The following is a 13,741-nucleotide window of genomic DNA, read 5'->3' as shown; positions in this document are numbered from 1 at the left end:
GAGTTGTCCTATTTGTGCCGAGATAAAACCTAGATTTGCAAATAGCAAAGGACGACTTATCAAAGCTACTTCTCCATTTGAAAGACTCAGTTTAGACTTTAAAGGGCCGTTACCTTCGAATACTGAAAATAAATATATATTAACTATTGTTGATGAATTTTCTCGTTTTCCATTTGCTTACCCGTGTAAAGACGTATCATCAGGAACTGTCATAACGTGTTTAAAGGACCTCTTCTTTACTTTTGGAACGCCTCTATATATTCATTCAGATCGTGGTGCTGGATTTATGTCACAAGAATTTAAAGATTTCCTACTAAGAAATAATATTGCTTGTAGTAGAACTACACCTTACAATCCGGAAGGAAATGGTCAAGTTGAGCGATTGAATGGGACACTGTGGAGAACCATCCAATTATCTTTAAGATCCAAGAACCTTGACATACGATATTGGGAACAGGTACTACCTCTAGCATTACATTCCATACGCTCTTTGTTATGTACTGCTACGAATGCAACTCCACATGATAAGTTGTTATGTTTTCCCAGACGATCTGGTAATGGAATTTCTTTACCTTCGTGGTTAATGATTCCTGGCCAATACTTTTGAAGAAAAACGTAAGAAAAAGTAAATATGATCCTCTAGTAGAAGAAGTCGAATTGCTAGAATTCAACCCAAATTATTCTTTAGTACGTTTTGCTGATGGACGAGAGGATACTGTATCTAATAGACATCTTGCCCCAATTAATAGATTAGTTGGAGATATAGCTAACACTGACGAAATTGAAAACTCCGATCGATCTCGAACCGATACAGATACCGAGAGCTACAACACCACGACTGAAACCGACAATTTGAATGCTGATGGCACTGGGCCTTCAATGGTGGTCGATTCGTCTCAGCGGCTTATTCGTGAAAGAAGACCACCCGCTTATTTAGGGGATTATGAATTATAATAACTTAGGTTTTTTAAAAAAGGATGGGTGAATGTAGTATACGAAACTCTTTACAAATACTGGTTTGTTTTTCTATTATTGACTTAAGATTGTGACATTCCTTTTCTAACTACTATTGTCTGTAATAATACCAATGTATCGTTATTTTTAGTTGAATTAAACCAATATTTCCCTATGGTCTATATCGTTTTGTATCAACTAATATAAAAAAATTCAGATTAGTAAAGATTTCGAATATTTTATTTTTTAGTTATTGTTTTTAATATTTTTATAGATTTGAACTAGGTATACTACTAACTACTAAAAATATCTTTAGTTTCATCTATGTCTCTGAATCATTTTTTTTAATTATTATATGACATAATCACGCATTTAGGATATTATAACAGCCAGGTAAATCTATACAAAAGAACGAAAGCGTGTTTGTATAAGAAGTTGGAGTTGCTTTGCAGTACATAATCTAAGTTATAAATATTCCTATTAACCATTTACGCTTATCACTTAAGAAGTTCTTTGAACCTCAATCATTGACGTTGCAAAAATGTAATGTCCCAATCTATGTCAAATTGTCTGCCAGCTGTCAGTGTCAGTCAGTTATGACAATTATGTCGTCTACAAATCTTAGATTGCAATTGTTGTCTTCTTGAAAATACATATATAAATAAAAAAAGAATTTTAAATTGTTGTGTAACTTTCTTAATTTTAACAAAATAATGTGGGTTTTCGTTAACTAACGTGATAAAAATACTACAATGGCTATTTTAACATTTTTACTGTATTGTATATTGATAAACCTTCCCATTTTTGTGTTTAGTGAGAACAATGTAAACACAGATGGAATAATATTTCACTATAATAATACGTAAGTTATGTTTATTTGTTGCCTTAAATCTTTCTCGTTTAAATATTATATATAACTTATTACATTGTATCTTAATATTGAAATCATTTTAATATTATAGTTCTATTTACTTACTATTAAATTATTATTATTTAACTGATAATATTAATTACCTTTCTCGCGTCACTCATAGGTCATTGAACTATTTAGAGTAGATACACTTTTACCACAACATCATGATAAGAGTATGTGTTGATTTTTCCTCACCTTGATTCCACCACCATAACAACCCATTGACAACACTTCTACATTATTCTATTAGAGAAGGATATTAGCGAAAGAATTAAGTTATTAGTAATGGGGACTAGACGCCCCATTACTATTAATATACCCAGTGAAGACCTCCATGTGATTACTTCTGTTCAAATTATTATGGTTAATTTTTGGCTAATTCTTTATTATTCTTTATTAACTTCATCTCATCCTTACTTGTTATCTCTCATTTATAATATTTAATTTTAATTCAGTGAAAAAAAAAGCTGTGATGGTTGCTTTCTATTATGAAATATTTCAAGTTAAATGTCATAAATAAAACTCTATGTATAGACTTTACATTTTATTAATATTATTATTCTTAACAATTAGATATACATTTTATAATATATTATACATGCCATACGGTAGAATGTGGAAAAATGGATTTGTACATATTTATTTCCATTTTTCTATTTTTCATTCATCTAATACATGTGCCCATATTCATGCAATAAATGCTTTGAACTGTATTCTTTTTTTTTTCTTATACAATGTAATTTTTATTATAATGTATAATTATTTGTTTCAGCTATAAATACAATGTACCATACACAGTGTATGTGAATAAAAATACAGAATATATCATGGAGTTTGGAGGGGTAAGTTTATTTTGAGAATTTTTGTAGCTAGTCATGAAACATATTACCCAAAATAGAGTATATTTATGGCTTTCGTTCTCAGGAGTATTCAAAGGACTTCACTATTCATCTGTTATTTCTTTATCATGCAATGTTTACAGGCGACTGAAACAAAGGACTTCGAATGAAATGATAAAACTATTTATAATTAATTTGATAGTTTTCAATTTAAACTAATATTATAAAGTAGAAAGATTAGATTAAGTGTTTATAATGGATAAAGTTAAAGAATTACTTAACTAATTTAAAAAATATCTTATCTATAGAGAGATATATTATTAAGGACTACCATGGGTTGGATTTTATTTAAATATTATGCAAAGCCAGGCCCATACACTAACGTTAAATATAGCTATAGAAAAGGTATGAAGTTATAAAAAATGTCAAATAAAGCTTTAGAAAAGGTCAAGTGAAATTATAAAAAAGCCTGACGTGTGGCAAAACTATCTGATTCTGCTCTAGCTGTATACCTTTTATTGAAGTGCTCATACTCTATCTTGGATCTCAGCACCCTTGTATGGTTGGTGTACAGTCAATCTTCTTTTTCTTTAATCATTTTCTTCAACTTTAACTCTTAGAAAGACTATTTATATGAAACAAATACCAAAATAGTGATCACAATATCACAATCATCATCATGTTAGCTATTAACTGTCTTAATACTAACTGTAAAACTATCTTAATGTTAACTTTGCTGGTAGTTGCCATTTTTGGTAAGCACAGATAGGCTTTTAGTGATGTTTTAAGAGGGATGCTGCTACCCATCCCTCTACCATTAAGTCATATAGAGCCATAAATAATTGTCAGAATTAAGCTGGCTCTCTATTTCTCTTCACAATGTTTAAAATTTGTTGCAGGATCTTGAATCATATGATACACCAGCTAGAGTGACAGTTGCCAGTGACTTTGCAAACAGGACATATCCACTGTTTGTAACGGCAAGGCAACAGAAAGGTAAAGTTTTTCTTTTTTCCTTTTACCTCAAGGGTAATGGAAATGTACCACCATTAGAATGTATCCAATTGGTAGCTCAGTCTAGCATTGGTGGCTCTCTTGGCATCCTTGGCGATATTTTTTGCCGTTTCAAAGCTTGCCAGGGGCTGGTGCCCCTGATAGGCTAGATCAGCTCTGTCTGTCCAATATAGGTCACATTTTGAACAGATAAAAAGCGTTGTATGTTTATATATATCTGGGCTTATGACACTAACAAATGTTAGTATTATAAATCTATATATATATATTATAAATTTTTGTCTATCCATATGCATGGATTTTAGAAGTAGAAAAAACAAATAGTACACTTCTAAATAGTGTATTAATATACTTAAGGGTTAACCCTTAGCACTCCGTTGTCGTCGTATTTGCGACATTGAAATGCTAACATTCAATCCACTGTCGCAGCTACAACGACATGCTTGTTTTACTGACTCAGTGTCCTTAACACTTAGGTAAGCGAAATCGTCTGTGTTCATCCTATAGTGTTTATGATATGTTTATTATGTTTACATTAAGTAATTGATAAGTTAATGAGTTATTAATATCCTCAACGAGCTACTAGGCTGGAGTGCAAAGGTAATTATACCATACATATACCAGATTGTAAGATGTTTAGTAATACAATACAATAATACAACTGAGAAAAATTCATTTTAATGCAGTTGTTTTTGTGTGAAGCTGGTACTCGTATGTTTAATTTTATTATAATGATAATGAGTGTGTGTCTTTTGGTACATTCATTATCATATAATGAAATTTAAACACTATAATTACACTCGTTATATGCTTAGCAAACATGCTAATGGCCCACCCGATGGGAAGTAATAACCGTCACCTATAAACATGGACATATAAACATATGTATACAATGTGATGCCCATGCATTCTTTATTATATTGTTATTCGTATATTATATATATATGTTTTGCCTGGTAGAGATCGCTCTTAGCGATATGGCCGCCCATTGTTTTCTCCCTATGATCATTTCTTGTAATTGTTTGTAACTATAATAAGTTTACTATTGTAATCTTTTGGAGGAAACAGTAATAAACAAATATATATATATATATATATATATATATATATATATATATATATATATATATATATATATATATATATATATATATATATATTTAGGCCACAACATAATATCAACGATTTTATCACAATTCAGTCTATTGCTTTTCCCTCTTTTGAGGGAAAAGCAATAGACTGAATTGTGATTATTTTGTGTTGCTATGGCACACACACGAAAGGAAAATTATGTTACTTCTTTCATGTATTACTTTTTGTTTATGTGATCTTTTATCTGTTGTTATTTATGTACTGTAAGTAATGCAATTAAATTATATATCTATCTATCTTTTTCAGGCGTGTTCTCCTGGCAGCTACCGATGCTCGTTCAGACCCTGGGCGGGCTGGAACAGTTCACCAACATATCCCGGACGCTGTGCCCCCATAATAATCTCTTCGCCGAAGATGAGGACACCTGTGGTTAATAATTGCTTTTATTTTTTTTATTTGTTGAATTTTGTTTTTATTTAGAATTTTTTTGTTCCTCTTCTCTCTTTATCGTGTCATAATAAGTCTTATATTTATAAATACATTAAGCGTTATGTAACTAAAAGGTAGCAACAATTATCGCTAGATGGCGCTGTTTATAAAAATTATCAAGTATCACAGATTAGACAGAGGTTTAATGAAATGGATAGTAGAATTTTTAAGTTGAAATTTAAGTTAAAAAAAAATGTCTATATAATATAATATGTTTTATTCACGTTTTAAATTTGGAGATCTAATGCCCGACGGGCATCATCATCAGTCATTTTTAAGTGAACACAGCAGGAAGTTAAGATGTCAGAAGTTGACCGAGTGACTGAAACAAAAGAATTTAGCGACTGAACTAATTAAATCCATTATACTTTAATGTAAGAACTATCTAAGTAACTAAAAGTCATCAGGGTTGTTTGCATGTCACGGTCGCTCATGACTAAGGGTCCAGAATGCTCTCGAAACTAGTCGAGCTTTCTCGATAAAAATACATGTAAGCCAATTTGGTTGTTCTCACATTGAATTATAATGTGTATATAAAACTTTTATCAATAAATAGATTATGTTTGGGAGTATAGTAAATTTGGGCCACTTCGTGATTTCAAAATACTTGTATCAATTTAATCACCATATCGGCCGTTAACTGTCCACTGTTGGACATAGGCCTCCCCCATAGGGAAGATTTTGCTAGTAGTTTTCATGCTTGGCAGGCGGGTTGGCGACCGCCAATTGGAAGGGGTTCCAATGCGGATTTTTTTAATGGGTGATAATGGAATGGTAACCCCACCCACGCTATTGGTATATATCAGCGGGGTACCAGTGAAGGATGATAGGTGAGGATGAAGCAGGTCAGTTAGCCCATCGTGACGAATTCAACAAGAATTATTCACGATGGTTTCCAGGGGGAACCATGTGGAGGTCGACCTAATAGGGCATATTGCTAGCAATGGGGCTGTCAAACTCCATTGCTAACAATCCCTTTCCCCCCTCCAATGCGGATTGTATGGAGATCAACCAAACGAAGCCTATTAGACATATAGCTATCAAAGAGGCTTCTAGTCCCCTTACTAGAGGACTAGAAGCTAACCTAAGGGGATTGTTACTAATGGAGACTGAGAATCCCATTGCTAGCAATATATCCAATCAGGTCGACCTCCTCGCGGTTCTCCCTGGAAACTATCATGGTTAATTCCTGATGAATTCATCATGATGTGCTAACTGGTCTGTTTTCATTCTCATCTATCACCCTTCACTGGTGCTCCGCCAGCGTATTCCGTTAGCGCAGGCGGGGTTACCATACCATTTTCACCCATCAAAAAAAAAAAAACTAGACTCGCTGAGGTCAGAGGTACACAATAGAGTTGCCAATGTAAATATATCCCTATTAAATTTTTTATTTCTTTCTGTTCACGCTTTCGTAGTGAGTGGTGAATGGATTACTGTCTACTGTGGCCCATTGATACGTAAATAGAATATTTATTATATATATATAATACACATTTATTTGTAGTGGTGTCTGTCGAAAACATTGTATACACGGTTCCATATAAAGGGGTAAGATAGTGTGAAGTAACAGACGCATTCTAAATTTAAATATATATTTTTTTTTTTATAATAATTGTCATTGCTGAGGCACACACGTGCAGGTGTAGGTTATATTTGTTTTTTTTTTGTTTTTTATGTTTCAATCTTAGATTATATAGATAGAGTGTCTCCATAGAAATGCTTCGAGAAAAACGGATCAACTTTTTCATACAATTTTGCGTAATAGTTGATGAGTGATTAATTTGTAACGTCTATAATTATTTTGTCTTATAATTTCTGCATCTTTTTAATGCGTAAACACCCATTTTATTTATTAAATAATACGTCGAAATACATTTTATGCGCAAGTATATAGAACACTGATAAAAGAAACGAGTCAGCTAATTTGTTAATTAGCTGACAAAAAGTTGACCCGTTTTTGCGGCTCGATGCTCTATCTATACAATCTAAGATTCCAATATTTATTTATAATGATTAGTTTGGACTGTATTTTAACTGTAACTCGATATTTGTGTGCTATAGATGCAAATAAATTTTTATCTATTTATCTATTTTATTTTTAAAACTTATGTTAATTTTTTATTCATGTTCATGTCCATGTACATGTTTAGTGGGGGCAGTTAAATTTAGGTAATTTCATAAAATTCCATAAGTCCCAAATAAGTAGAATATAGACAATAATAATTGTTTTTTTTTTTTATTTTGTATGGTTTGGTACAATATTTATTATAGGGTTATTTAGAGGCCTGTTTAGGGCATTTTTAGATTAGTTTATAAATGTATTGACAATTGACATACTTAACCTCCTGCGGCCCGGTTTCAAAGTGGGTACATCCAAGGAAGACCCAGTGTCCTAATATTAGAACAAATTAATTAAGTCCTAAACGCCCAGACCAAAAATTGTTCATATCTTGGTAACCACAACAGTTAAAGGTGTAATATTTTAGGGATACTTTAATATTGATTTAGGCTTGCCCGACAGAAAAAAAAAGACTCCATAATATTTTGTTCTATATTTATCACATTGGGATGCTACATATAACCTGAAGTCCCATAGAAAATGGAAATTTAAACACCTGATATAACAAATAATTCAATGCCCAATAAGTACATCCTTATTACTGGGTATTCAATACATGCCATAATCAAGAACAAGCCTATGAAAACTTTTAACTCGCCATTTGTTATTAGCAGACTCTTTCCTGTTTTATAAACGGCTGTTTGATTCGTTTTATCTACGATCATATCTATTAGCTCATCATCAAAGTATTGAGTAAAATAGTCTAATTTTGAAAAATTTGTTCTGTCTTGTATCGAGTACGATGGCTCAGAAAGCATAGGAATGTTTTTTGTGAAATTCTTTACAGCCCATGTAAACTGATTATCTGAACTGCTGCCACCGCGAGCACTAGTAAATTGCGGAGTGCGCTCACATCTTCTGCTGTAATGTGCATGACTACGGGCTCGCATGCGCGATCGATCTCGTCCTCGACTACTTTTCAGAATTGGTGGTGGGCTCTTAGACTCTGATTCTGAGCTAGTACTGGTTTCACTTGCATCATTCCTATCTGGAACGAACTCATTGCCAGTATCCTCTCCTGTAAAAGGATCTCCCTCGTCGTCTTCGAAATCTGATTGATGTAGTATCTCTAATATTTGACTATCTGTGAAAGGGAAAACTGTGTCAGCACAATGGCGTAGACTAACTAGAAGGAAAATAATAAAAGGTATAAATGACCGCCGTACTAGTATTAACATGAAATAAAATCACTAAAAAACCATATAAACGCTTATAGTGCTAGTATTAGTACAAAAAAATAATCACTAAAAAAGCATATTGATATTGACAAAATTACGATAAAATAATAGTGTTTATATAAACTGCATCCCTTTGTCCCGATAAAAAACAAAATGTCGTAAATATAACACAAAGATTTAAAAGATATAAATTAGTTAAACAAACCTTTTATCGTTGTACTTGCCATCGCTTCGACTTAGAATGACAGAAGAACGAAAAAAAATTCCCTGTCCATTGAAAGCAGTGCACTGCCACAATACCAAATATATTTACAAACTAAACGACATTGAATACACAACGTGGCACGTAATTCAAACGCGGCATATGACGGAAAATATTTTGTTCTAGTATTAGTACAGTGGGCGTTGACTCCAAATTGCTATTTTAAAAATTGGGCGTTTACAACAATGTGATTTTGTTCTAGTATTAGGACTTCTGACCTCAGGAGGTTAATGCCTCGCCATAATCGACAAGTAACCTTGTACCAATATTTTCGACAAGCACTGTACAAGATCCAAATTAACATGCACCTAACCGACCGAATCTCTTCCAGACATCTCTTCTCTCAACACGCCAATAGTCCATCTAACGTCATCCTCGCCCGACGACATAAAAGTGACCATCTACGTGGAGACGGTGCAGGATTTCTACATTAAACTGAATTCAGTGACGAACTTCACCAGTACTCCAAGTCAGCCGAAGTATTATTTCTACCCGTTCAATCAGGGGCCGAACAATATGATAGATCTGCCCACACAAACCGCCAGAAGGAAGTATGCGTGTAACAAAGAGTTGGATGCGTCAGAACAGAGGAGGCTGGACACGTACTTCGTACAGAGCAACTTCAGAAGCGTCTCAGGCTGGATGTCGCGACCGAAAAGTGTGATAGTACTGATAGAATCTGATGATGATATTTGTGCTGTTGTTTCTATACAAAATTTTTCGGTATGTATACCTATGTGTGTTATTTTGAGTTTTTTTTTTATACAACTTAGAATTGCAAACAATCTGACGGTCCATCTGATGGAAAGTGGTAACCGTCTCCTATAGACACGAGCGGTACATGGACATAACAGAGTTTACTGTTTCGTCCATGATACCCCCCATGCGTTGCCATTCCTAAGGACTCAGGTGTTATTCTTCTGTACCCAGTAAAGTATGTATAAATATTTTGCGATCTCCTACCCTCCGTGGTTCCTAACCTTCCTAACCGGGGGGAAAGGGATTGTTGGCAATGGAGTTTGACAACCCCATTGCTAGCAATATGCCCTATTAGGTCGACCTCCACGTGGTTCCCCCTGGAAACTATCGTGAACAATTCTTGTTGAATTCGTCACGGTGGGCTAACTGTCTTGCTTCATCCTCACCTATCATTCTTCACTGGTGCCCTGTGAAGAATGATAGGTGAGGTATATACTGATAGCGCGGGTGGGGTTACCATTCCATTATCACCAATAAAAAAATCTTCCTAACCTGTATATATTTTATTACATCACAAATATCAAATACGTAAAATTTATTTATTTTCATAGTAAAGTATCCGTGAAATTTTCCTACCCTTATCCCAATTATTATGAATGAATGAATGAGTATAGTTTATTTGCATTATACAATATAGGAAATAAACAAAACAATTTACAAACATAACGATACAATTGTATAAGTACAGTAAGGCGGTCTTATTGCTGAGAGCAATCTTTATTTTTATTATTTGGGGTCGGCGTAATATGCTGTTTATCCATATTGCAAAAAGATTTGGCTTATAGCGACCGGCCGCCTGCCTGACGTCAACCCTATTTGGGTAAAGTATCCGTGAAGTGTAATATCTCAAACAGACATCGATTACATTGCGAAATTGTTATTTTTTAAAGCTTCGCGATCTTGCGCGACCCCCTTGCACGTGCTTGGGTCCCACCGAAGGTCGCGACTCACACTTTGAAAACCACTGATTTACACTAAGTGTATTATAAATAACAACAAACTATATGAACAAATAAATAAATAAATTAACGTTTCTTTTAATTATTTCCAGTGTCCAGTGTTTGACAACGAGAGGGATATACTGTACGACGGGTATTATTTGACGATGACCCGCCGCGGTGGCATCACGCTAACGGTAAGCTGCTCTACGTCTGTCACTGTTCATCCCTTCCTTTATGAGCTCACTAGCTTTTACCGGCGACTTTGTTCACGTGACCGGGGTATATTCACTGGCCAGGATTAACAGTTACCTACATATATCCATCTTTATCCCATATATATATATATATATATATAAATCAATGCCACTTTTCGTTGTAATTTTATAACTCAAGAACGGGCTCACCTATTCAAACCAAATGTTTAGGCTTTGTTCGGACTATTTAGTAGATGGTTTAAATGAAGTTTGCACAAAATCCGTCGAGCGGTTCTTCATTTATCACATTTTTTGTAACAAATGAATTCTATAAAAGGCGGATCATTTTTTTAATGGGGTTTTTTGTGTCACATTCAAGCTTTTTTTTAGATGGGGATTGTGACCCGCCTTTTCATTCTCACCTATCATCTCTCACTGGTGCCCTGTCAACGTATACCGTTAGTGCGTGCGGGGTTACCATTCCATTATCAGCTATTAAAAAAAAATATATTATACATACTAACGTATAAACCAAATTTCATAGGGATTGGTTAAGCCGTTAAAGAACTGTGAGTTATAGATTAATAGAATAGAATAGAATAGAAATCATTTATTCAAATAAACTTACATTGAAGCACTTTTGAAAAGTCATTACATTTTTTTTAATTTACCGCTCGTTCGGAAAGCTGTCTCATCACAAGAAGAACGAGCAAGAAACTTGCGTGATGCTCTTTTAAATAATTTTATTATTATTTTACATTTTTAAGTTTAATTGTGTGAATACAAACCACCAATTAGCACTAATTCAATTAAATACTCAAAAAGAAAAAAAAAAATTGAATACATAACCAACTGGTTAAACAATTAATAAGAGGAAATCAGTCATAGTGATTAGAGCAGACCAGTCCCTACAAGCAGCACCCGTTCACGAGTATGACGGATGAGCCAGCCATCACTGCGCTCGACCATATTTTAGGGAGCCCAATGACCCGGCCCACCACGCCGCCACAAGTCTGGACATTTTAGTGAGCATGACTACTCAAAACACTAGACCACGTCAAAGCTACTCACAATTGCCATCTGATAGTTATAGTATTCACATTTTACATAAGAATGCATGCGGCAATTAATACAAAAAACCGCTACGCTTTCATATTTCTAAAATTAATCAATTAAATCAAGAAAGCAATGAGAAAATAAAATTATAACGTTGTATGCTAATAAACTAATTATTTACTTGATATGTTGTCATCTATGAATTCGTCTATCCTGTAATAGGCTTTCTTACATAAAAATTGTTTAATATAAGATTTGAATTGCCTCTCTGTCAGATTTAATGCAGATTCCGGCAGTTTATTATAAAATCTTATGCAATTACCATAGAATGAATTACTGATTTTGTGCAGACGGCATTTAGGTAAAATAAGCTTATTTATATTGCGTAAGTTTCTACTTGTACAGTCTTTGAGTTTTTTAAAACTCGCTAAGTTCTTCCGTGTATACATAATATTTTCATAAATGTATTGTGAAGTAACTGTGAGGATATTTGAGTCTTTAAAGCACTGACGTAATGACTCTCTTGAACCCATACCATAAATAGAACGTATGGCTCTCTTTTGTAAAACAAATATAGTATTTATATCGGCTGCTTTACCCCACAGCAGTATGCCATAAGACATTATGCTATGGAAATAACTAAAATATACAAGTTTAGCCGTCGCCACGTCTGTTAATTGCCTAATTCTTCTAATTGCATATGCAGCAGAACTGAGTCTACTGGCCAATTTTGAAATATGGGGCCCCCATTGTAATTTCGAGTCCACTGTTATACCTAAAAAAACTGTATCATTAACAAAATTTACTATTTCGTCATTAAGCAATAACTGTGTATTTATTAGTCTTACATTAGGAAGTGTAAATTTTATACACTTTGTTTTGCTGGAATTTAATAATAGGTTATTACATGTAAACCAATTTAATATTGCAGACATAGCACAATTTACATCGTCTAATTGATTACTTTGACGTCCAATTTTAAACACTAACGAAGTATCATCCGCAAACAGCACTATATCTGCAATTTTCTCTACCATAAAGGGAAGGTCATTTATGTAGATTAAAAAGAGAAAGGGGCCTAAGATTGACCCTTGTGGAACGCCCATCTTAATATTAGCTCCCTTAGATTTTACACCGTCAATATCTACAGTTTGAACCCTATCCTCTAAATAAGTTCTCATTAATTTTAGATCATTATCTCTTATACCATAATGTTCGAGCTTGTACAAAAGCGTTTTATGATCCACACAATCAAATGCCTTTGATAGGTCACAAAAAACTCCGAGTGCATCCTGTGACCTCTCCCAAGATTCGAAAATATGTGTCATTAGCGCAACACCTGCGTCAGTGGTAGACTTGCCGGCGGTGAAACCATATTGCTGACTGTGAAGCAGTCCGTTAACCCTGAAGTGATGTAACATTTGATTTAACATTATCTTTTCAAACACCTTACTTAGAACTGGCAAAATAGATATAGGTCTATAGTTCCCTGGCTCAAATTTATCTCCTGATTTAAATAGTGGGATTAATTTGCTAAATTTCATTAAATGTGGAAAAACGCCATTATCAATACATTTATTAAAAATAGTGGCTAGATATGGAGCAACAATATCTATGAAAGAACTAACTACTTTTACAGACATGCCCCAAAGGTCTTCCGTATTTTTTAAATTTAGCTGTTTGAATATTTTTATGATATGAAAGGGGCTAACATGTGAAAATTTAAATCTTAAAGAACAACAACCGATATTAGTCTCTAGTAATTTTTTTGCTCGAGATTGAGATGAGTCCAGAGAAGATGTAATATCAATCGGAATATTAGCAAAAAAATCTTCAAAAATATTAACTACATCTTTTGTTGTTGTTATTAATTTATTATCATAATTTAATGTAAATTGATTACAGGCTATTTTAGATCTTCCAGTTTC

At 33.7% G+C, this 13,741-nt stretch overlaps 2 protein-coding genes across 2 annotated transcripts in view; one reads left to right on the top strand and one right to left on the bottom strand.

Annotated features, from left to right (window-relative positions):
• The first annotated feature begins 1,560 nt into the window (after positions 1–1,560).
• LOC113512759 (SID1 transmembrane family member 1-like) overlaps positions 1,561–13,741 on the top strand; it is a 31,655-nt gene continuing 19,474 nt past the window's right edge. Inside the window, exons 1-6 of the mRNA XM_052893045.1 lie at positions 1,561–1,816; positions 2,640–2,709; positions 3,606–3,702; positions 5,119–5,241; positions 9,195–9,586; positions 10,674–10,757. Coding sequence (XP_052749005.1) covers positions 1,707–1,816; positions 2,640–2,709; positions 3,606–3,702; positions 5,119–5,241; positions 9,195–9,586; positions 10,674–10,757 — 876 coding nt within the window. The 5' untranslated portion in view covers positions 1,561–1,706. The remainder of the gene's footprint in view (positions 1,817–2,639; positions 2,710–3,605; positions 3,703–5,118; positions 5,242–9,194; positions 9,587–10,673; positions 10,758–13,741) is intronic.
• On the bottom strand, positions 7,648–9,090 carry LOC128200248 (uncharacterized). The gene is made up of 2 exons (XM_052893050.1): positions 8,807–9,090; positions 7,648–8,507 (listed from the first exon to the last, which is right to left on the bottom strand). The coding sequence occupies exons 1-2, from the start codon at positions 8,826–8,828 to the stop codon at positions 7,912–7,914; spliced, it is 618 nt and encodes a 205-aa protein (XP_052749010.1). The 5' UTR covers positions 8,829–9,090; the 3' UTR covers positions 7,648–7,911.

Source organism: Galleria mellonella, unplaced genomic scaffold (assembly GCF_026898425.1).
Source record: "Galleria mellonella isolate WM207_F2 unplaced genomic scaffold, CSIRO_AGI_GalMel_v1 utg172, whole genome shotgun sequence".
In the NCBI taxonomy this organism is placed as follows: domain Eukaryota; kingdom Metazoa; phylum Arthropoda; class Insecta; order Lepidoptera; family Pyralidae; genus Galleria; species Galleria mellonella.
Note: the sequence above shows the minus strand (reverse complement) of the source record. Positions and strands in the feature narration are given on the sequence as shown.

Bases quoted from the DNA above. Each gene is read 5' to 3' on its own strand.
- LOC128200248 (XM_052893050.1), bottom strand. From the start codon at position 8,828: ATGGCAAGTACAACGATAAAAG. The intron at 8,508-8,806 runs GTTTGTTTAACT...TCCCTTTCACAG, and splicing joins GGCAAGTACAACGATAAAAG to ATAGTCAAATATTAGAGATA.